Source organism: Primulina huaijiensis, chromosome 12 (assembly GCF_012295235.1).
Source record: "Primulina huaijiensis isolate GDHJ02 chromosome 12, ASM1229523v2, whole genome shotgun sequence".
Taxonomy (NCBI): domain Eukaryota; kingdom Viridiplantae; phylum Streptophyta; class Magnoliopsida; order Lamiales; family Gesneriaceae; genus Primulina; species Primulina huaijiensis.
In genome coordinates this window covers 4,159,385-4,182,550 of record NC_133317.1, presented here as the reverse complement: position 1 = coordinate 4,182,550, position 23,166 = coordinate 4,159,385, and the positions used below count along the sequence as shown (strand labels likewise).

Here is a 23,166-nt window from a genome sequence, read left to right as displayed (position 1 = left end):
TTTAGTAATATAAATCTTCCATTAAATAAAAAAATGTATGAAATAAATGATATTTATCCAATGTAATTCCTATTGTTTATTGACTTACAATATTATAACGTATATCATTTAATAAATAAAATTAAAAACTTTTTATTAACTTTGTGACTAAAAATCTTAACTTTTTCAGTGTTTTCAATTAATATGTAAAATATCATATTTTTATGTAAAAAAATTATATTCACACAATTGCAAATAATATTCTTTTCANTTTACTTTTTATGTCGTTTTTTATTGTCAACATGAGTAAAGTTGATTCATGTGAGACTATCTCACAGAAAAGATATGTGAGACCATCTCACAGTATATCTACTCATATTAATACATTGATGCATTTTTAAAAATTTACAAACTTACATACAAACCCACATATACACACATACATATGAGGATTAAATAATTCAATTTTTTAAAAAGTAAATTTATTTACAAACACAAAATTTAAAAAATATATGTGAGACCATATCAAAAGAGACTTACTCATATATATATTTCCAATTCAAACACAAGGTCACATATCAATACACTGATGCATTTTTAAAAATTAACAAACTTACATACAAACCCACACACACACACACACACACACACATATATATGTAAGAATTAAATGATTTAAGTTTTAAATAAGTAAATTTATTTATTGATACAAAATTTAAAAAATTATTTCAAACCGGATATGTTATTTATGTCTATTAATTATAAATTCAAAAAATTAATAATATGTTATAATTAGGTACGAAATCTATATAATTTTATTTAAAAAATTACAAAAAAATATATAAAAATATTAAACAAAAATATACATGAATGGGCATATATCTATTTACAAAGTGAGCGTACTCAATGTTATGAAATTTAATGATTTTGTAGATTTTAAAAGTCTAGAAGTATTCGATTAAGATTTTTGAATATTTTGTAAAAATCTAGTGATGTTCGAAATTGACTTCATAGAGTCTTAAAAAATAAAGTGATATTCAACATTGACTTTTAAAAAGTCTATAAAAGACTAGATGTATTAAATATTTCAATGGATTTTTAACTTCATAAAATTCATTAACAAACAAATATTAAAACCCAATGTACAACTATAAATTGTCAAAAACTGTCTTTGGTTCAACCCAAAAATTTGGATAGATTATTAAAAAGGCAAAAACTTATGTGAGACGGTCTCACATGTCGTATTTTGTGAGACGGATCTCTTATTTGGGTCATCCATGAAAAATATTACTTTTTATGCTAAGATTATTACTTTTTATTGTGAATATCGATAGAGTTGACCCGTCTCACAAATAAAAATTCGTAAGACCGTCTCAAAAGAGACCTACCTCCAACTCGCATGTTATTTCTTTCTCTCTCTCTTATCTTATCATCTTCTCTCATCTATCTATACTGCTCTATTTGATTTTCAAAATATATCTCTACATATATATTTTTTCCTTTTAGATTTTTCATTTTTTGACTGATTGTTCATTTAATAATTTTTTTATTTTAATATCATACGAAGATTTGAATTTTAGAATTGATTTATTGATTTTTAATTAATAATTTATACAAATAAATATACTATTCAGTAATAATAAAAAGATTATCCAAAAAATAATATCATTTAATTTTTAATAACTGAATAATCTCACAATAAGTACGATAAAAAAAATAAAATAAAAATTGAGATTTTAAGTTATAATTCTTAAACAATAGTTATGATCTAATTGATAAAATAATTTGTTTATTTTACTGTTTAAAAATTATATTTTATTTTTTATTTCATGGCTTCTAATTTTGAAATTTTAAAAAGTTTATAAATTTATAATTACGCATTTTTTAATAAAATTATTGCACTAGATATAAGAAAATCATAAAATTGTATTTGATGATAAAATTGAAAGTAATAGTGAATTTTTAATAAATAAAATTAATTTTTTATTAACTTTTTGACTAAAAATTGTTTTTTAATTCTTTTTAGTATTTTTAATTAATTTGTAAAATATAATTTTTTATAAAAAAATTATATTCACAGAGTGATAAATAATATTATTTTCACATGAATATATATATGTGTGTGTGTTACAGATTAATACGATGATACATTTTTAAAATTTTACAAGCCTACATACAAATCTATATACATATAAAGATCAAATGATTTAACTTTTAAAACTAGCTGGTACCTATAAATTGGTGGAAAATGTGTTGAAGAAACACACAAGACAATGTACAATTGCTTGTTTACACCAGTATATATCATGTGGCTCTTACTACTGAATCAATATTTTCAAGGGGATTCGCCCAGACGTTTCCGGGCTCTGCATGGACCCAATAATTGGCAGTGATTAAAGGAGCAATCTCAGATTATATTGATTTCTTTCATGCCATTTGTGGATAACTTCCGACAACCAACAAAGACTGCGATTTCAATAAATTGCAATGAAGGCATGAACTGGACTTAGACGGGAAATGGAAAAGGAAAGAACAAAAGAAAGAACACTTGACTCGATACAGATTCAGTGTGTACTATATTTAAGCTTAATCATTCTCTTTACAGTATAGAACAGCGCTGCCAATTCTAATTTAACGTCGGTGATGTGAGGTTCCTTTCTAACTCGAGATAAAGAGGTCTGGTTCTTAAAAACAACAGTAAACTGGATGCTAGTCCTAGAACAGAAATGCATCCCCACCACACAAAAGTATAGAAATAACATTTTTTGCCCATGCACACTATTGGATCACCCAATAGTCCCGTGGTGGTTGTACCATTCATGTCATAAACAATGGCAGCAAGAAAGCCATAAACAAGTGAACCGATGGGGATGTTTGCGATAAGAATGTTGTGGTTTACACCAACACTGTTGGGCCCAAATAGCTCGGATGTTATCGAAACTGCGGCTGCAAAGATGAATCCGGAGCTGAACCCGATTAAGGCTGTGCCAACTTGAACTGCCATCATATCACTGCCAGCTACTGCAAGCAAAACAAAGGCGATTGGAGTAGGCAAGAGTGCAACAGTAAGCCATCCGGTTCTTGCAAAGCACGCCTTCCTGTAAATGTGTTCATTTTGTATCAACAGTCCTAAATGTATCAACAATGAGAGCGTTGAGTTTTAATTGGTAGAAACTTAGTAGAAATACGGTGAAGAGAGAATACATTGCGACATAAGATTTGCATGGTTATCAAAGTCATGAAATTATATTTACTTACGGTCGCATGAAGTCCGGAGCAGCTGAAAGCAGACGGCCAAAGAATGAAAAAGAGGAATATATAGTGATGAGTCTTGAATTGAATGAACTGTGGCCTAGTGACTGTGCTATCTGCCCAAGATTATTGCTGTACACCAAACCAATGGTTCCCCCACAAAAATATGCTACAAAGTACAACCAAAAATCCAACCTGCGGGTGAGCATTTTTGCTTTATGCTCTTCTCCGAGCATCACGAGTCGATCTTTCTTGATAATGATGTCACAAGAACAACCTTCGGTAGTCCTCATGTTCTGTCTCGGCATTTCATTCATTGATCCATCAACATCAGGGGAAGAGATCATACAATTTACCGAACTATTCTCTCGACTAAGGAGCTGCTTGTGTAGTTCAAGATCCTCCACGTCAACAAGGGTAAATCCGTGAAGAAAGAAACTCGTGTAAATAGCTTCGTTGAACCACTCTCGGGCATAGATGATACCAGGGATACCTAAGGGGAGGACGAGAAGAAATATGGCGCCAGCGAAAAGTAAACAAGCCATGAACATGTTCGACGGATGGAGGAAAAGAAGGTATAGGCCGGTGATGACCGCTAAAAAATTTAACAGGAGGAACGTAACTTGCTCACGTTTAATGGCATCAGGGGGGAGAGTAACCACAGGGGGTTGTCTAAGAATCGGGATAAGTGCTACAATCGATGTGACAAGGGGAAGCAATGCATTAAGAAGAAGGTACACCGAAGTTGATGAAGGGCTAAATGACTTTGCAGCAAGGTTGTATAAGGCTGCACTTAAGCCATTGAAGCTCACCATGAGAGACACAGCAAGTGGACGATTGGATGGGAAATTCCTTACGCACAGAACAAAGCAGACAGTATTAAACCAACAGATGCTGCATCCAGCCAATAAGCAAAGTAAAAGTACCTGCAACAGAAAATAAAAATGACTGTGTTTCATGTGTAAATTTAACGGATAAACAAAAAACAATAAATAGTTAATATTATCTTAATTTTTTTATGTAATAAGATATTTTTTATTCAATTTAATTTATTTAGGAGAAGTAAGAATTAATTTGTGTAAGCCAATCAGACACGCAACACGTTTTCAAGGGACTGGCAGAAACCTAACCACGAAATACGGCGGCGCGACCGTACCGTTTACCACCAACCACTGCACGCCGTACCCGACCAACCCCATGCTCGCCGCCGTAAACATCACCGTCCACAGCGGCAGATTATTGAGAGCCAGTCCCGACGACCACCCCAACGCCTTTCCGAGGTCAGATGCCGTGGCGAGGTAGTTCAGCTGCACCTGCGGTACCCCGAGCTTCATCTTCATCTCCGAAGAGTAAGCCGAGAAATCGAAATTCGTACCCGTAAACGCCTGAATCCATATCGTCGCCACCAGGATCATCCACTTCCGAGATTGCCCCGCCATTAGACTTCGAAATCGTTTCACTCGCGGCGGTCCAGACCTCGTAGACTCTGATTAAATTGGTAATAGCATGCTCGCCTCTGACGATGGGGATGGTTCGTACTTCGTCGGGGGTAAATAAAAAATATATAATATATCCCATATTTATTATTAAAGATAGCAACTCATACTTACTAGTTAGTTATTTGTGAGAATCAAATTTTTTTTATCATTTATAATATTTGTTAGTAAATGTTATTTGTGCGAATTTATTAAAAATTTTTGTATATATATATTTTTATGTTTAATAAAAAAATCAAATTATCTCAATAAATTTTATCTACTCATTAACATATAAATAATATATCCTAATAAAATAATATATATTTTTTTAAACAAAAATTATAAAAAAAGTAAAATGACATGCTTCGTGTAAAATTACTACGCAAAACGAATTTAAATTTAGAATTTTGATGAAGCTCTAACTAATTCTTTTGATTGTTTAGATAAACAAAAAAAAGAAAAAAAAAATCAAACCTTTTAAATTGTGAATACTATAATTTATAGTTTAAGAAATAAATATATATATTTTTAATTAAGTAGAAGGAAATCTTCCTTGCTTCGATTTTTTGTGCATATGGTTAGGTACAAATTTTGGTTAGTCGATCGGCAATTGGAATGGTGAGTGGCGCGTTCCTTTCAAAACAGAGACAGCCAACGAATGGTGGATGACATGACTGGCTGCTTACTAGTAGTCGTATTCTTATTCTTATTTTAATTTTTAATTAATGGCTTATCCAATGCATATTTGTAAAGTCACGTAAACAAAAACTGGGGTGAGACGGTTTCATGAGTAGTATTTTATGAGATAGATATCTTATTTGAGTCATTTATGAAAAAAATATTACTTTTTATGTTAAGATTATTACTTTTTATTTTGAATATCGACACAAAAAAACATAGTCTAAGTAAATATTATAGCATGCAAATCATTTTTGTCTAAATAAACCAAACTAAGCAAATGAAAATACGACTGAGAAAATATCGATAAAGAACTTATTAACTTGTTCCCCATCTTTTATATGAGGCGACTTGAGATCTAGGACATGGAAGTGAAGCTCTCCGATTCATGATCCCCAAGCATCTGCTACTGCGCTGCTGTCACTTTCTATTTGGTTTACAGGGCCATTAAGTGCATTTTGGTAGGCGGGATGCGTGAAAATTACTGGGTGTACTCTCCTTTCCGAAATTTTTCGATTAAGAAGCTTAAAATTTGATTTAAAGACCTAATTTTACTTCTCAATTGACTCTGTGCCTGTTTAAAATTCGAATGATAATGTAACTGCTCGATTCATTGCATTCCTGGAACGAAACGGGGATGATTGATGAAGAATGCATGTGAGCTGCTTGATGAAATGACCGTGTTCTATTTGCCTCGTGCGGGCATTTTTCTTTTTCGAGTAAAGATTTTGTCCTTTTCTTTTTTATGTTTTGCAGTTGCTGAAGATGAATGTGGACTGGAGTTTTGTGCACAGAATTTGGGAAAAATGGGCGGCAAACAATGTGGGTTCTTTAGGTAATCTTGGGGCATTTGAAACAAGTTTTGGCCCTCTGTACGTTTATGTCCCCTCAACTAGATTTTTGGTCTACTTTGTCATTGTCTGCCCGATGCCACAGACAGATTTTTCATTGCCATCTTCTGATTATAACAGAATTATATGACGTTTAGGTCCACCACTGAAGGCTGCATTGTTGCTAAACTATGATCCAACTGGACCTTCTCGTCTGCTATCTATCATGTGAGTGTTTCCACAATCGTTTTACCTATACCTACATTTTTTTTTGGAAAAATAAATTGCCCTTTTTATCCGGAGAATCTGCTTGTTATTCTCCTCTCATCGAACACCAATGAATTCACAGAACATTACCAGTGGGTTGTGAAGGGAGTCTCGAACAAAGCCATCCACTATAGAATCATCGGGATTCTCTTTAAAATTAAATGGACTAGCCAGTACTCTAGGTTAATCAGTAATGTATTTGGATTTAGTCCAAAATTGTTTCCGCAAAGATTATTTTATAATGATTAGAGAATTATTATTTAATGATTAGAAATTTAATTTCTCAAACCTAAGTTACAAAAAAATAAACTTGAGAGTTGATTTATTTATAAGCTAAATAAATTTAAGATGCAATTTTATTCGAGAAAGGACTAGGGGGGTTTTGAACTTTGCTTCAGATACTATCTTCAATATCTTGAAATTTTCTCAACCTTTTGCCATCTAAACTCTGATCCAAAAGTCCACATAATTAAAAATTCTGCCTCCTTTTATATTCCCATTTGAACTCGGATTTTCTGGCTTTTAAGATCAGTGAAAATTGAATCTTTGAAATCCAGAATTTTCCCAAAATCCTTTTATTCTTGACTATTTTTTTTATTCTTGTTTTACCCAAAATCTATTTGCTTGGATGTTTGGGGCACAGACTTTGTTATTCTTGTTTTAAAGTTCTGACTTTGTTGTTTGAACATGTCATACAATATTCTACTGTTATTATTTGCTTCGTCATGTTCGCTAGGCTGCAAACACGTGTTTTGAGGCTTGATTTGAGTTCTTTTAGTGCAGAGCAAGAGGGCATTAAAGCAGATCCCATCGAGCTAAGTCAGCTTGTTGGTTTTGTTAAGAAAAACAAACTCCAGACTGAGTTCTTCTTTGTTGGGACAAACCAATGTGAGTTTGCCAAATTATATGATGTTATCTTTATCTCATCAATTTTCCATTACACTGAAACATACGTGGTAAAACTGGGATATTTATACATCAAGTACTTCATGTTTTTTACCCTATAATATTATTTCCTAGCGTTGTTATTCTTCAAGTACATGAAAACAGTGTTTTTAGTCACCTCAATATGATGAAATCAAGAATGTCCATATTTTGAATGAGCTTGATGAAATCAGTATGTCCATATTTTGAATGAGCTGTGTATAGTTGATAGAAATGCTAATGGCAACATCAGGAAACTGTTATTTTCAGATTCTTGAGAATGTTGGTTTTAATTTCTTGCAGACCTAGTCACCTCGATTCATGAGAACTGGTTCTGTGCAAGGTGTTTGAATAGCTCAAACCAGGCTGGTGAAGGTGCTATCGTGATGCAGACATCAGCGTTTCTCCTGGTTGGACTGTAAGAATTCTTCGAATTGGTCTCGTATGTATTCATTTTCTGTGATATATGTCTGGTGTTTTGGGAAAAGAGAACTTTTATTCAAATATCAAATCATGTCATGAATTGAATTGAAAAATGATAATGGTCGCACACATATATAAAGTATATTATTTTTTTGAATTGATGAAAAATTCAGCTAAGAAAAATGGGTATGTTATGGTTATGAACATGTGTGAAAATATATTTGGGAGGTAAGAAAATTTTTTACGTCGGTAATATCTGGTGTAATTTAGGGCAAGGAAAATGATTTCCCCTATTGAATACAAACAAGGTGCATATATATATTTTTATTCCTGGGACTTTATTTCCATCAGTTCTTTATTATCCATGCTATTTAATTCCGTATTTTATCTGGTTAGTTACACCTCAATTGGAATTAAAGTTTTGCACCCGTGTTTAGGAGGGTAAAAACCCGATAATCTGGTTTGATCCTCGTGGAACTCGAACCAAATAGAACTGATCCGAATAACCTTGTTCTTAACCTAGCAATATATTTTTCGAACGGTTTTCATCAACTGGTTTGGCTTTATCACCAAGTATGAACTAAATATTGGGATTTTAAATGGCGAGGCCAGGGGATAGAATAAGGCCTGGTCGGATCATTTTCACTCCTAATGTTTAGCCAACACCCAACCCCATCAAAATTTCTAAGCCTCAATAATTTGTTTCCTCTCGCACATTGATAAGGAACAAATGATTCTCTGTGACATCAATATGATTGAATTTTGCAGATACGAGGGCTCGACTGGTTCAGCTTCTCGAGCTATGGTAGCTGTTGATCAATTTGCATGGCTGTTAAGTCGAAAAAACTTTTGAGTCTGTTCAGTACATTAAAAATGCCCAACTGAGACCAGTTAGAGATTTCTTTCTTCCAGACACGATATATGGATAATCTTTGGATCAAATTGTTCTACTTTTCATGTAGTAGCCACATCGAACATATAAAAAAATAAATAAATTTTACCCTCGAGAACATTATTAAAAATGAATTTATCATCAAACGAATCATCGTCGTCCTACAGCCCTTACGGGAGGAAACAGTAGTCCTTTAGTGTGCAATGCTTTATCTTCTTTCCTTTGCCTTGTATTGCATTTTTTCATAATAATCCGGTAACCTTTTTGTTTAAAAGATCGAGTTTGAAAAAAATGGGAAACATTTTAACAAATAGTTGTGGTGTGACTCGAATCTTTTTGTTTTCTTCGTGTAATAAATTTGAGTTACCGTGAAAACTTTCTCACCAAGTGTCTGGTTATCTTTTACCCAAACACTGTTTTAGATGTCTTCCATGCCTCACAATGAGGAAGCAGCATTACAAAGAGAAGTCTTCTATATAAATATTTGGTAAAAAAAAACTAAACATCCTATCCTCGAAATACAAACATATGTTCCATCGCCCTTAGGCCTAAGGTGTTATAGGCCTCTCGCCCTTGTGGGTTTTATTAGACAAAATTTTACCATACTCGTCCTAAAAAAACAAAAACAAAGGAAATCCAAACACATCTTCGATTCACAAAAACAATTATTTTATTTCGTAGGACACACTCAAATATGTACTTCTCCCCCACATTGAAATTGGAACCATTTGCTTAGACCTTTGAGTTGTCCGATTTGTCGGTCACTGGGACCAACTCAAATTCAGTCCACAACTCTAGCAGAGAATTTCCAAACTGTGGGCACTTGTAGATATTATATGTACGCAAATTGTTGAACAATGCCGATAATTTATTTTCACTGCATGTTAATATATCTTTTTTATTGCTTGATTAGATTAAATGTCGATCCTGTGAACAAATTAATAAGAATGGGAGTGTTTAATAGATTGACAATGCGTGAAACTTTCTGTTGAGAACATAATTTTGTTTTGATGATTATAAAATCAGTTCGTGTTGCTTAACATGTTTAATTAGTTGCATATATTGTTATTCAGCTATGTTTTTGCCCTGGTTGGAAGCTGGTGGTTAATCGCTATCTTAGCCTGGAACGAAATAAAAACATTGACTCGTGTAAGAATGAACGTTTGTTGCTATAGCTGAAGGTGATGTCACGGCTCAAATATTTTAAACCGTTCAACAGTTTGAGTGATATTCAATGAAGTTCATGGCCATTAGTCGATGAGTGGAGAAGAGATAATCAGAAAGATTACACTACATTAACATAAAATCCAATCTCTAATATCAGCTATATATGTTCATTTCATTAAAAATCCAACCTCTAATTTACTACCAATCTCACAACTTGGTCAATATTCAAAATGTATACAACTAACGAATAAAGATCGAAAAAGAAATAAAGATCTGAATGAGAGTTTAAACCCTTAGACGAAACCTCAAATACATTACGCCAGATTACAAACAACATTGGCCTAAAAATTATCCTAAGTCTGACATACGATCGAAATTTGTCTTCGATGTGACAATGTCACGTGTTGCATTCGACAAATATTGACATCGCTGTGACATCCAACTGTTCCAAAGTATCGACCAAAAGTAAAGAAAATTAATGTGTAATAAGTTATCATAAATGCTTGATGAAGAGAATCCAATCAACCTTGGTAATTCAACAAAAGAAATGGATATCCATCGATATTTATTTGTTTATTGGAAATTAATTTCGAAACAAATTGTTAATAAAATTTTATGAAATAGAGAGTTCACAGAGAATGCAATAAGCTTTCAGGATATGACTTTTCTGTGAAGTTTCTCTCTTGCTGAAATATCTTAATTAATTGGTCATTTTTTTTTAAAAAAAAATATTCCCAGAGTTGGTGGAATGTGCCTATCCATCGTGACAACACTTGAAAAGCAAACTGATTAGCTACGAATTTAGTGATGGAAATCTTAATTAATGATGGATTAATTGTGCACCGAAATCCGTTGTAAATCATGATTAATGATGGATTAGCGAAGAGATTTTCCATGGATAATTGACGAGATTTTTGTAGTGAAGTTATCACAAGATTCACAAGGACTCTTCTCTTATCTTGAATTCTTGATCTCTAAACTTAATTAGCATGCGGATATTGAGGATTGAATCTTTGCAGGATTAAAATTGGTTATATTTTAGGATAGAAAATGATTTAATTTGTCAACTGATCAGCTTACACAAGTATAGTTATATTGTAATAGAACCCAAAAATAAGTTTTAAAAAATTAATAAGTCAAAATACGTAACACAAAAATTCATATGAAACGATCAATCAATTTTATAAGACGGATCTTCGCGCCGATCCGACCCAAATCATAAAAAAAATATTAATTTTTATACTAAAATTATTATTTATTATTCATGATAACTATGAATCAGGTCAACTCATGTCACGTTTATAGATACTTGAGATAGTCTCTTAAGATATAAAGAACCCTTTTTACCAAATTTCCATCCCCAAAATATTAAAATATTTTAGAAAATCATGACACGTCAANTGCATGCTACGTATTTCTCAGCTAAAGTTTTCTACATATTTTCGAAGAACCCAATTTTCTTTCTTTAGATTTTCTATTCTTCGTAGGAAAATATAAATAGAGACATTCTTGAAATTTGAATTACTGATAAATATCAAAACACTGCTACGTATGGTAGGCTGCTGACTTCAAGAAATGAGTGCAGGAAATCTGAATTCAGATCAGTCAGAAGCCAACTCGGTATCCTCCCCACCATCTTCCCTAGCTTCCACTCAGCTTCAATTCAATTCTTCAGCCGTGAGCAAGGAGGAGGGGCAGCAGCCGGGAGCCGCTTGCACGAAGAACAAGAGAAGCCGTGAATCCACCAGTAGCAGTAAGCATCCCGTCTTCCGGGGGGTCCGGATGAGGAACTGGGGAAAATGGGTGTCCGAAATCCGGGAGCCACGCAAGAAGTCGCGCATATGGCTCGGAACTTTCAACACAGCCGAAATGGCGGCTCGTGCGCACGACGTGGCCGCGCTGAGCATCAAGGGTAGTTCTGCAACGCTCAATTTCCCAGAACTCGTGGGCCTGCTTCCGCGGCCGACATCGCTCAGCCCCAGAGACGTCCAGGCCGCCGCCGTGAAGGCGGCGGCAATGGAGATGTTCGATTTGAAATCATCAACGGCGTGCATTTCTTCTTCCTCCTCCTCTTCTCCTTCGTTGTCTTCCACTTCTTCAAAGTCGTCCCTAACTTCTACGGCGGATTTATCAACATCATCCGAAGAATTGAGTGAACTTGTGGTGTTGCCTGATCTAGGACCGTGTCCCGATTCAACAGAACTGAGAAACGACTTTGTCTATATCGACACATCGATGGAGGAAGGATGGTTATACCCTCTTCCGCCATGGCATGCCGCCGGCGGAGGTCTGGATGATGGCTGGGCCGGAAGTTCAATCTGTTTTGAAACCTTGCCGTGGAATTATTGACATGTAATTTTCTCACTCTCTGCTGTGTCAATTGCTAGCATTCCGAGGTTCCCTGCTGAATATTAAATACTACAAATTTAATATAATTAAAGTATTATTATTAAATAATGTGTTGAACAATATGCAACTTATTTTATTTTTATTTAGCCACAAATCTTACGCAACAATCTGCTCTTTCAATTATATAGCATTTTTTTTTATTACACGAGAATCCATTTGTCGCGATATATATTAGGTAAATTATCTGATTAATGTAACATTATGCAAATTATTGAGATATCCCAAATTTAAAAAATTTAATCCAGTCAATTTGGAATATCTGACGTAACTCTCTTACGTTCATAAACGAATAACTAGAGTGTAAAGTTTACAATATATTAATAGATAGTTCATAAGTACAATCCAACACATAACGATATATCTGAACTATGTTTGAATGAGATTTTCATGTTACTCTTATAAATATTGTTTTCATGGATGCCTATATTTAACTCTGATCGAAATGCACTACACTTGCATTCTGGATATATATATCATAGACACAAACCTGAACTGAGATTGAATCGTACATCGAATTTTTTGGGAGTATATTTAGAAATAGCATATTCTATTGCACTGATGTCATCTAAATTTCAAGAGTACTTTCAAATCATAATCAGATCGATGATTGAATTAGTTTATATTTAAAATAAATATTTAATCAGTAGAATCAGTCTAATTGGACGGTGTGTCAATTTAATCAGACGATTAAACTAAAATACTGTTATATTATATTATGACAAAAACTTGTGTGAGACGGTCTCACATGAGACCCACTCTAATATTATAATGAATAATATATTTTAACTTTAAAACTTAAAATATGTATATAAATAAACAAAATTATATATTTATCAAAAATCTAAAATTAAATAATTATAGACATATATTAAATATATCAATTATAGTTATATATATTTTTAAAACAAAATAATATATTAAATGAATTCTAATATTATTAAAATAATATTTTTAACCGTTTCCTAAAGAAGAAAGATTGCCCAATTGCCCAAAAAATTAACAGATAAAAACAAACAATTAACATCATGATTTAACAACTAAAACTACAAAAATTATTACCCATCGCTTTACTGCAAGATAAAAATTTGTGTGAGACGGTCTCACGGGTCGTATTTTGTAAGACAGATCTCTTATTTGAGTCATACATGAAAATATTACTTTTTATGCTAAGAGTATTACTTTTTATTGTAAATATCGGTACGGTTGATCCGTCTCACAGATAAAGATTCGTGAGACCATCTCACAAGAGACCTACTTTTACCGTAAAATGGAACCGAGGATGCATTGCATATACGAAACTGTGTATATCCAAAAAATCGAACTGTTTTGGTTTTTTTTTTTTTTTTAAATATACTCGCCTTATTTTGTGTTATACAACTATAATTGATATTTAAAAAAATCGAACTGTTTTGGTTTTTTTTTAAAAAAATATAGAAATTTAATTATATATTTGAGACAAACGAAAATAAAGATAAGTCTGCACAAATAATATATACAAAAATGGAGCATAATAAATACAAAATCGAGAATAATAAATTATTATTTAGACTATATTCTTTATAGTGACGTAACACCAAAAAAATACATATGATCCAGTTTAAAACATGTGCACAAAAAAATAAAATAAACGATGGTTGTCAAATCGTACATGCGGACATGTTCATCCAATGCAACGTTTTACCCACCACTTAAATTGATAGGCACATGACTGATTATTATTATTATTTTAAAAAATATAATAATTCTAATTTTTTTTAGTCATAATATTTGCTCTCACGTTATAAATAAATAAATAAAAATAAATAAATCACGTTATAAATAAATAAAAATAAACAAATCGGAAGATAAAATTGTACCATTCATTTATTTTCCTTTTGTCTTATATATGACATAATATTTGCATATTAGATATATTATTTTATCATATTCAATATATGAATATCATTTTATATAGAAGAACATAGCGAGTTGCCTAAAATATCAATTCTCATATTTAATATTATTTAATTTTTCATTCGCTCCATACAAACTAATTTTCATATTTAATATTGTTTTTTTTCCTATTATTTCAACATTCTACTCTTATCATTAAATACAACTAGTGCACCGACGCACGCGTTGCGTGCTTGTATAATATTTTTTTTATAATTCATTTAGTTTATATTTAAATGAGGATCAAAATATAATTATAAGAAATAGTGAGAAACTACATTGTAATTTTGATATATAAATTAAAAAATAAATAGAAAAATAAAAGAATTAAAAAAATGACCTCAGCAAGAATTGAACATATAACTTAATTTCTAAAAAAAACGACTTTATCTGCTGAACTACGCATAACTTACATTAAAATTTTAACATTTTATTAATATATATAATTATTAAAACAGATCATGACACTAAAGTTAATTACTCTAAGTGTCTCAAACTTAATATAATAGTATAGTTAAGTATTTCCAATAATTTACCTGAAAACACAAACAGGTCCAAATGTATCCGTGTATAATGTATACGTATACATGCTAATTAACTCCTATAATAATCTATAAATTGAAATCTAGGTATGATTTTTACCAATTAAGGTTGGAAGTCAATAGCTCATTTTTTTTTTGAAATATTTAAATTAATGCTGTATCCTTCTTTTGGAATTCAATTTTAAAAATTATAGTTACTATTTTTATAGTTACTATATAATCTATACATATATATATTTATTTATTTAATTAAAATTTATAAAAATAAAAATAAAATAACTGGCACAAAAATGGTTTGACAGAATGCGTAATGCACGATTTGGAGGTCCCCCCACCATGTGACACTCTGAAGTTGTTTTCTATGCAAATATGTTGTGCACATTTATACAATGTATTTTGTGTGTGGATTTTCATTGTACTTGGATAATGACACGTATTTTAGTCATATCTGAGCAAATAATATGCTTTTGTCGGGTTTGCCGATATTATCGATCCAAAAACTATAAGAGAAATCACGTCATTTTTTCATTAACGACATGAAATAACATGTATGATTGTTTTGTAACAATTGAATTAATTATAGACAGTGTATCCAATGTATGATAGAATAAATCGGTCTCTGTCGAACAAGTACCAAGTTTTTACGAATAGATCTCTTGTGAGACAGTCTCACGAATCTTTATCTGTGAGATGAGTCAACCCTACCAATATTCATAATAAAAAGTAATACTCTTAACATAAAAAATAATAGTTTTTATAGATGATCCAAATAAAAGATCTGTATCACAAAATAAGATTTCGTATGATTTCAAATTCGATTTCCATAAATCAAAAAAAAAAATTTGACCACAACCAGAATCCTTGTGACCTAAAGTCTTCATTGAAGCCAAAATTATATAGAAATTCGACGTCTAAGTTGAACTGACTCCGAACGAGTCGTTCCTTTTTACATGCGCAACTTTGAGCTTCGATCTCGGTCATTTTAGCTCCGATTTGGGAACTCTGACCACCGATTTAAAAAAACTCAAAATTGTTGTGACGACTGACAAAGAGAACCGGTCGGAAATCACCTGAAAAAAACTCAAACCAGTCGGAACTATACTTAGACTGCGTGAAACCCAAACCCCCAAAAATTGATCAAGAAAACCACCCCAAAGATGATATGGTAATTGAAGGTTGTCAAAGTCATTTGATATATTTCTAATTGAGTATTAACTTATGATTTTTGATAAAGGAATTTGTGTTAATTAAGATTTTCACTGAGGATCCCAATGTCATCAGCCATATCAATCATCGTCGTCGGTAAGAACATAGGAAAAAGCTCAATTTCATCGGTAGGGACAAATTTAATTACGACAGTGTTTTTGTTAAGAATAATGTTAAAAACAAAAATAGAAAGGTGTAAATTCTTTTATTTTTAAAAGCAGCTAAAAACTGTGGCATTATGCATGTTTGTATTCGGTTTCCCAAAACAGGCGACTCCCAAGAATATCCTATCTATTATTATGATACATATATACTAACCAACCCAATTATTCCGATCAAATTTGGCATCCGTAGCACCAATTTCATATCTCCAAAACAAAACCATATTTGTTTCACCAAAACTCTCAAAACACCTATTCTTGTGAAAAGAAAATTGCTTCCAAACGCACTAAATTGGGGTATTTGAAGAGAAGATTGAACAAGAAATCTGAACTCATAATCCATGCTCAAATCTGGATGACATACAAGACAGAATTTCCTTCAGACAAAGCATCTTTCAATTTCTATCACTACATAAAAATAAACATCTCCAAAGAAGCATAGTTACCAGAAATAAAATCTCATCACTACCATAACAGGTCTAAGATTTCCCAATCCAATTTCTTCACATGCTAACTTTAACCCACCAAACCTGAGACAATATGAGATTCAAAACGCAGATAGACGGCAATAGTAACCAAGGCCAGCTTGATGGCAAAAACAACCAAGACCAGTTTCAACCTGAATGACAAAGCAACCAACAAATTCACATCAAAATAAAAATTCCTAGCCGCAGCACCTCTGCAATCAAGTGGATCAAAGTAGCATCACTTTATAACTACACATACTTAAGCTTACGATACAAGAACGAAAAATTAATCAGCAATGCATAAATGCATGTTCACTTATAAAGTTTACATTCACAAATGCTAGTGCAACAGAGAAAAACTTGGATTAATTAATGCTTCGACAAAGATAAGCAATAAACTTAATTGGTCAATCATCGGGTTCATCCTTTTTTATGTATTTTCTTGTTATCTGGAGGATGGAATGGCTGGAAAAGTAATAGTTTGGAAATACAAGGCAGAGGGAGCATTGAACATATAAGATACATGCAAAATTGAATGCACATCTAATGGAGTACATAAAACCTAAATTAGGGTTAATTAGTTGAACTCCTTGAGGCTTCCAACTATTACAAAAATCCAATTAATTTTAAAAATTACCGCCTCCCTCTACTTTGTAGGAGTGTATAAAATATAATAAAAATGAGAAATGTCTATTATATCTCAAAAACTTTTCATAAAAATAATCAAAAAATGAAAAAAGTTGAAAATATGGCTAGACTATTTTTTGATTTTTGGTATATGTAATAAAAAACAGTAAAAATATGAAAAAAAAAATTGAAAATAGTCAAAATTACTATTTTATTTCCCTAAATGTAATATTCTAATTTTTATATAAATATTGTAATCGTTTTTTTATTAATTTAATTTGATTATATATAATTTTAGTCATTATGATCACAAAAATAAAATTAATTAAAATGCATTCAAATTTGATAATAATAATAAAATATTTTTTATTAAATTTTTTTAATGGAGAGGATAACATTTAACGTAAAATAAGTAAAAATGCTAAGGGGTGGATGTTATTTTTAAAACCATTTGGGTTTGGTTGTAATTGTCGTAAACCACAAAGGTGGTCAATGTAATTAACCCCTAAAATAACACAAATGCGCATACGAGACAGTTTACGTCAAAATTAGACAGGGTCGGTCAGTATACTTTCTGGTCCAATTCATAGTTCCAAAAGGTAAACTTTCATTTTGACAATCTACTGACACCGAAGGCAATTGATCGCATCCTCACAGATAATTAACTTACAATCCAGCCCGAAGATTAAATTAGTAAAAACCCAAATTAGGAATAATAAACCAGTTATGAAATTGTTCCATCACAGAGGACACGAGGGCTCACCAGGAGAAAAGCTGGACCCGCTACTACTGCTGATTCTGTGGAGCATTTGGCGGAGGAGGCATTCCAGGCCTAGGAGGACCAAACATAGGAATCTGTCCACCAGGAGGAGGCGGTGGCATTCCAGGCCTTGGTGGTTGTTGTCCAGGGGGAGGAGGTCCAGGCATTCCAGGTCTTGGCGGCCCAGGTGGTGGGGGAACCCTCATCATCTGAGGAGGTGGCATCATCTGAGGCCTCTGTCCATACTGCGGTGGTGGAGCAAACTGCCCAGGCGGAGCTCCAGGTCTGAACTGTTGTGGGGGAGGCGGCATAGGTCCACCTGGCATCCCCGGCCTCATAGGAAATCCCCCTGGCGGCGGCAAGGTTGGAGGCCTCACCACCTGTGGTTGAGGTGGGTAAGACATCGGAGGCACAGCGATCTGCGGTGGGCGTGAAATCTGGGGTTGCATCATTCCAGGAGCCGGCCCACCAACGCCCCTCACGGGCCCAGCAAGTCCTGGCTGGGCTTGAATCAACGGTCCAGTGGGGACACCTCGGCCCGCCGCGCGACCAACTCCAGGGCCGGAAACAGCATTAGCGCCAGCAGGTTTGAGCCTCGACTCGTCGGGAGGCGGAGGGCCCTCCACCATGAGTGAAATAACTTCTTCGCCACGGAGGAGAACAAGGCCAAGAGTACGACGGTCTTCCCGTTCTTCCTTGGAACCTTTCGTCGGAGGTAGTTTGCGAAACTCTTCGCAGTCCCCGAGAACAAGATTCATGTGTCGATCGAATGCCATGAACTTCCCAACAAGCTGGCGGCCGTCCTGTATAGTCACTCGCATGCGGTAATTGATGTATTGAAGCATCTTCGAGCTCTTCGACATCGACATCTTTGCAAATTCCAAAAATTAATCCGAATCCCTATAGGGTTTTGAGTCGGAGTGGAAAAGGGGTTTAGGGCTTGAAGGGGAGGAATAGTTCAAGTGACGGTATTTATATTTGGGCTTCTCATAATGAAAACCCATGATCTGGGCCGAGCTACATATGCTGGGTAAGCCGAAGGGTTTTGGGCTTTCACAAACACATCTAAACGAGGCGTATCGTACCCTTGAGGCCGATCAGCAGTACTGCTCCATTTACATGGTTTCAACTTTATCTAATAATTTTATGTTCAATGTTGGGTTCTTACTGAAACACTTCTCAAATCTCAAAGAAGGTATCTTGCCTTTTTTATTTAATTTTTTTGTAATTATAATTGACAATTTCCTTTTTCAGAGTTCGATAAGTTGCAATGAAATTTCGTTTTTTCTTTGACAAAATTAAAATGGTAGCAGCAGAAGCAAGAAAAAGAATGGTCAGGAGTTAGCTTCAAGCCGGAGAACTTCATTCCGGGTCTCGTTATCGGGTTCATTGTCGGGTTTTTCTTGGACTTATCGAAGCCCATGAAAACTTCGAGTTCCCAGAAAATTGGCGGCAAGAAACGTAACCAATCGAGCCTTTATTTGCAAGAGTGATGAAGAGCTCAAAATGGTCTGCAAATTTTTCCGTTCGCTCAATATTGCACTTTTCGGTTTTTATAATGTTGTGTTATTATTTATGATGGTATGAAGGTCCATATTTTCGGAATTTGTGAATTTCGACAAAATCTTGAAATGAATGCAGTTTTATATGGTTGTGACTTGTGATACGTCATAGCTGCCATGTCTTTGTGTTTTGTGTATAAGAATAGATTCTTTGTGTTGTGCTGCAATGGGAACGTGTTGGAAAGACTGCTGTAGATGAAATCCATTTAAAGATTGGATTTTTATTTGAGTGAATGCTCAGATTCTTCATGGTGCATTTGGCCATTGGGTCAGCAAATGATAAATTGTGTGACTTGGCAATGTAATTTGTTTGTTTCCTTTTTGTCTGCTTTCTTGCCTGATTCAAAGTGGCAATATTTGGTTTTTGGTTAGAGAAACTGAAGCTGTTAAATCTGTGTATTAGTAAGTGATAGTTTGGTTGTTTGAATATCCACAAAATCTGCTTTTTGATTTGAACTTCATCCAGTCAGCGAGTGCAACTGCTAAGTGTTTTGAACTGCGCATTTATTGACAGGTTTTAGTGGTTAGGCAAGACCTGAAAATGGGAGCTGGAAAGATCGCATCTCAATGTGCTCGTAAGCTGATTTGATGTCAAATGATTTTCAAGCACCAATTTTTTTAACCTTGACTTTTGCATTTATTTATCCTTGTGATTGCTTTACTATGCAGATGCAGCCACTGGGATTTATTCAGAACTTATGGAAAGGTTCCCCTTTTTTTTGTTTCACCTAGTTACTGTTATAGCTGAAAATTCTGCATGCTGTCCACTTTTTACCTGCTGTACTATGGAATAATATGCTCACGAAGAGGCACAATTTTCCAGTTCGAACGTAATTGTTCTGTAGTTTTTTTACTTTGAGGGGGGCGGTTTTTTTTTTGAATTGGGGTAGTTTGTGTTTTAAGAAAAGTTAAAAATAAAAATTCAAAATTTTCATTTGAAAGTGGATTGTTTCTCCCAGAGGGAATGCCACTACCGCCTGGGGTCTCATCACTTCGACCATGCGGTGATGGTGGGAATGGATTGATGTACATGGGTCGGAAACTTACACTTTTAGGGAAAATACAAAAAAATTGACATCCATTTCATTTGAGTATATGAATTATGTCCATTTATATGTAAAATTGTAGCAGAACTCTGAATGAGGACATAAGTTATGGATGCAGTGTGCCACTGGGCATAGCCACTCGTCTTACATTAGTGTGTTAATCTGGTAGTGGAATAGTTGGTAAGTCGAGATTTGAATGCCTTAACAAATAACCAGAGAACTATTTTGTTTTAGATGGATGCATCTGTTATGAGTTATATTACTATTCAACTTTAGCTATCTAATACAATGAGCTCCTCTTATTTTCTTTGCATTGTTTTCTTATACTCTAATAGTTAACACTTCCTGATGTAGCCATCAGTCTCTTTTAAGGCAGCGGGAACTTTGTGGGCAGGCCAAAATTGTTGTTACTTGCAAGAATCAACAAGAAATGTAAGCAAGTCGCAACTTTTTAATATGTAATCATCCCTTTGCAAAACTGAGTCTCTCTTTTTACTTGCTTAATGTTTACTATGTTGTGATTCATTTAATCAGGAATAAGCTGAGGGATGCAGCTGAGAGCATTCGCCTTCTGACTTTCATCATTGCTGATGCAGGACGTACCCAAGTAATACATTGAATTCTTACCCTTTTCAAATCATCGCTGTTAGAAGCAACGGAAATCTGGTATTGTGTTACTTTCTCAGTTCAGTGTGTTTCACTAATCAAAATATCAGCAATTTTACTATGCAATTGTATAATCAATATGGTGATTTTCTTATTAGGATATTTGTATTAATATATGCAGGTTTCAGCGGGGTCAAATACCGTTCTTGCTATTGGACCAGGTGCTTTTCTCATCCAATCTTTTATCATCATAAAATGTTCGTTTTTCATGTCTTTGGAAATTTAACTTTGTGTGGTTTCTTGTAGAAATCAAGATATGTTTAATTTTTCACACAGATTTGCTAAAGGTGTAACGACCATTCATTTTCCCAAATCAGTTCCTTTGGAAATTGTCAAGATACGTTTCCCTGAATTAAAACACGAGCATTTCTTGGAACCATCAATGTAACACTATACCATATAATTGTTGCTCCCATTCATTCGTAAATATTGGTGTGTTTATGATGCACGTGCTATTTAAGCATGTAAAAAGTACGAGGGCATGTTTCTCGAAGAAAACACTGCCAGCTTCATGTTTTTGACAGTTTTCTTGACCTGGACATCAATTTATATGAAAGTTGTTACTCAAAACTACCCAGAGTGTTTATGTAATGAGACTAAACCTAGGTGATTGTCGATGTAATTTCCCTGCTATAACCGCGACTCCTTGTGTAACCTTGTTCATGCCTTTGTACTGTGCAGGAAGTAAATCAGCTGTGGATTCTGTTACCGGGAATCATCGGCTGCTTTGACATTGGTTCATAACTACAGCTTTTTAACAGTTCGAATATTTTGTTCCACTAATCTTCAATATTGTATATCGAATTATTCTTGAACTTGTATAGCTAGCTCTCTCCAGACTCTCTGAAACAACTTGGCTTTGAAATTTGTATTAATTTTAGTTGGATTTTTCCTTCTTGGAACCAAATATGAGTGGATCTCTTATACTGCGTTTGAACCCATCTCTAAATTTCTCGATTATCCGGTTTGGTACTCAGATTCGAACCAAACGTGATATTGAAATAACAATTTTTCTTATAACCAAGTTCATGGCAACACACACACACACAGATATATATTTGTATATAAGCATACAAATAATTTGTGCACGAAAACCATGATGAGTAACAAAATTAATACTAAAAATTATAAACTTCCCTGATTCGGCTTGAAATTTTTTCTTTCCCCAGAACAAGAAACTGTACTTTGTGATAAATTATGATGATTAATTGTGCTTTATCATCAGATTATTATTAATATATTTTCTCAAGCAGATATAATGTGTTCATAAGAACGTAAATTGTTAGTATCCACGTGCATTATTCAACTAAAAAAAGGGAATAAAACTATACCCTTGCGGATGATCCTATACGTAACTTGACCATATTGTATTAGTAATTCATTTCCTTTGTAATAGTCGGAACCCAACTTGAACTTCTAGCGATCCCACCTTTGTTCTTTGCAGCACCATTCTTATGAGCTCTGGTCCTACTCTTCCTCAAGATCTCTCTCATGGCCTCCGCTTGACAAAGCACCGGATACGCCCTACCGAGCCGATTGAAACTCGCACAAGTGGTGAAATGTGCTTGTAACGCCTCCTCCCTCTTCCCACCATTCTTCTCCATCTCTTCGTTCACAGCCTCGGAGCATATCCCACAAACCATACGCCCAAAGAACTTCTCACGAACCCTTTTCACGTACTTGGGCGTACACTCCTCCGACATACCACAGCACTCGCATTTTGCATCCTGCACCTCGGATACCGGAGGTAAGTGGTCCTTAGTGCTTTTGTATTCGGGCTGGTTTAGGGTTTCTTGGTTTTTTAGTTCGAAAGAGATATCGGACATCGTCCGGGATAGGGTTTCCATGGAGGGTTTTGAGGGCTTTTTGGTGTATGTAATCTCCATGTTAGGGGCCAT

General features: G+C 33.9%; 5 protein-coding genes across 6 annotated transcripts; 2 read left to right on the top strand and 3 right to left on the bottom strand.

Annotated features, from left to right (window-relative positions):
* Nucleotides 1-2,509: 2,509 nt before the first annotated feature.
* LOC140990315 (protein NUCLEAR FUSION DEFECTIVE 4-like) lies at nucleotides 2,510-4,797 on the bottom strand. 2 transcript variants are annotated; one of them, XM_073459934.1, is made up of 3 exons: nucleotides 4,362-4,796; nucleotides 3,238-4,157; nucleotides 2,510-3,077 (listed from the first exon to the last, which is right to left on the bottom strand). In XM_073459934.1, exons 1-3 carry the CDS (start codon nucleotides 4,668-4,670, stop codon nucleotides 2,606-2,608), a joined length of 1,701 nt encoding a protein of 566 aa, XP_073316035.1. In that variant the 5' UTR covers nucleotides 4,671-4,796; the 3' UTR covers nucleotides 2,510-2,605. The 2 variants fall into 2 exon arrangements, with proteins under 2 accessions (XP_073316035.1, XP_073316037.1); XM_073459936.1 differs by having other exon boundaries at nucleotides 2,891-3,108; nucleotides 4,362-4,797.
* A 1,352-nt stretch (nucleotides 4,798-6,149) lies between these two features.
* Nucleotides 6,150-8,853, top strand: LOC140990613 (uncharacterized). Its single transcript, XM_073460391.1, has 5 exons — nucleotides 6,150-6,222; nucleotides 6,376-6,445; nucleotides 7,263-7,372; nucleotides 7,712-7,826; nucleotides 8,600-8,853. The coding sequence occupies exons 1-5, from the start codon at nucleotides 6,153-6,155 to the stop codon at nucleotides 8,682-8,684; spliced, it is 450 nt and encodes a 149-aa protein (XP_073316492.1). The 5' UTR covers nucleotides 6,150-6,152; the 3' UTR covers nucleotides 8,685-8,853.
* Nucleotides 8,854-11,324: 2,471 nt separating this feature from the next.
* On the top strand, nucleotides 11,325-12,393 carry LOC140990612 (dehydration-responsive element-binding protein 3-like). Its single transcript, XM_073460389.1, has one exon. It carries the CDS (start codon nucleotides 11,466-11,468, stop codon nucleotides 12,237-12,239), a length of 774 nt encoding a protein of 257 aa, XP_073316490.1. The 5' UTR covers nucleotides 11,325-11,465; the 3' UTR covers nucleotides 12,240-12,393.
* Nucleotides 12,394-16,453: 4,060 nt separating this feature from the next.
* Nucleotides 16,454-18,959, bottom strand: LOC140989673 (uncharacterized). The gene is made up of 2 exons (XM_073458988.1): nucleotides 17,998-18,959; nucleotides 16,454-16,759 (listed from the first exon to the last, which is right to left on the bottom strand). The coding sequence occupies exon 1, from the start codon at nucleotides 18,861-18,863 to the stop codon at nucleotides 18,021-18,023; it is 843 nt and encodes a 280-aa protein (XP_073315089.1). The 5' UTR covers nucleotides 18,864-18,959; the 3' UTR covers nucleotides 16,454-16,759; nucleotides 17,998-18,020.
* A 3,679-nt stretch (nucleotides 18,960-22,638) lies between these two features.
* On the bottom strand, nucleotides 22,639-23,166 carry LOC140990129 (uncharacterized). The gene has a single exon (XM_073459710.1). The coding sequence runs from the start codon at nucleotides 23,164-23,166 to the stop codon at nucleotides 22,639-22,641; it is 528 nt and encodes a 175-aa protein (XP_073315811.1).

Coding starts and splice junctions, on each gene's coding strand:
- LOC140990612 (XM_073460389.1), top strand. CDS start 11,466: ATGAGTGCAGGAAATCTGAATTCAGATCAGTCAGAAGCCAACTCGGTA.
- LOC140990315 (XM_073459934.1), bottom strand. CDS start 4,670: ATGGCGGGGCAATCTCGGAAGTGGATGATCCTGGTGGCGACGATATGG. Junction 4,158..4,361: donor TCGCGCCGCCGTATTTCGTG/GTTAGGTTTCTG, acceptor TTTCTGTTGCAG/GTACTTTTACTTTGCTTATT. Junction 3,078..3,237: donor GCTCCGGACTTCATGCGACC/GTAAGTAAATAT, acceptor ACACATTTACAG/GAAGGCGTGCTTTGCAAGAA.
- LOC140990613 (XM_073460391.1), top strand. CDS start 6,153: ATGAATGTGGACTGGAGTTTTGTGCACAGAATTTGGGAAAAATGGGCG. Junction 6,223..6,375: donor AAACAATGTGGGTTCTTTAG/GTAATCTTGGGG, acceptor TATGACGTTTAG/GTCCACCACTGAAGGCTGCA. Junction 7,827..8,599: donor GCGTTTCTCCTGGTTGGACT/GTAAGAATTCTT, acceptor TGAATTTTGCAG/ATACGAGGGCTCGACTGGTT.
- LOC140990129 (XM_073459710.1), bottom strand. CDS start 23,166: ATGGCCCCTAACATGGAGATTACATACACCAAAAAGCCCTCAAAACCC.
- LOC140989673 (XM_073458988.1), bottom strand. CDS start 18,863: ATGTCGATGTCGAAGAGCTCGAAGATGCTTCAATACATCAATTACCGC.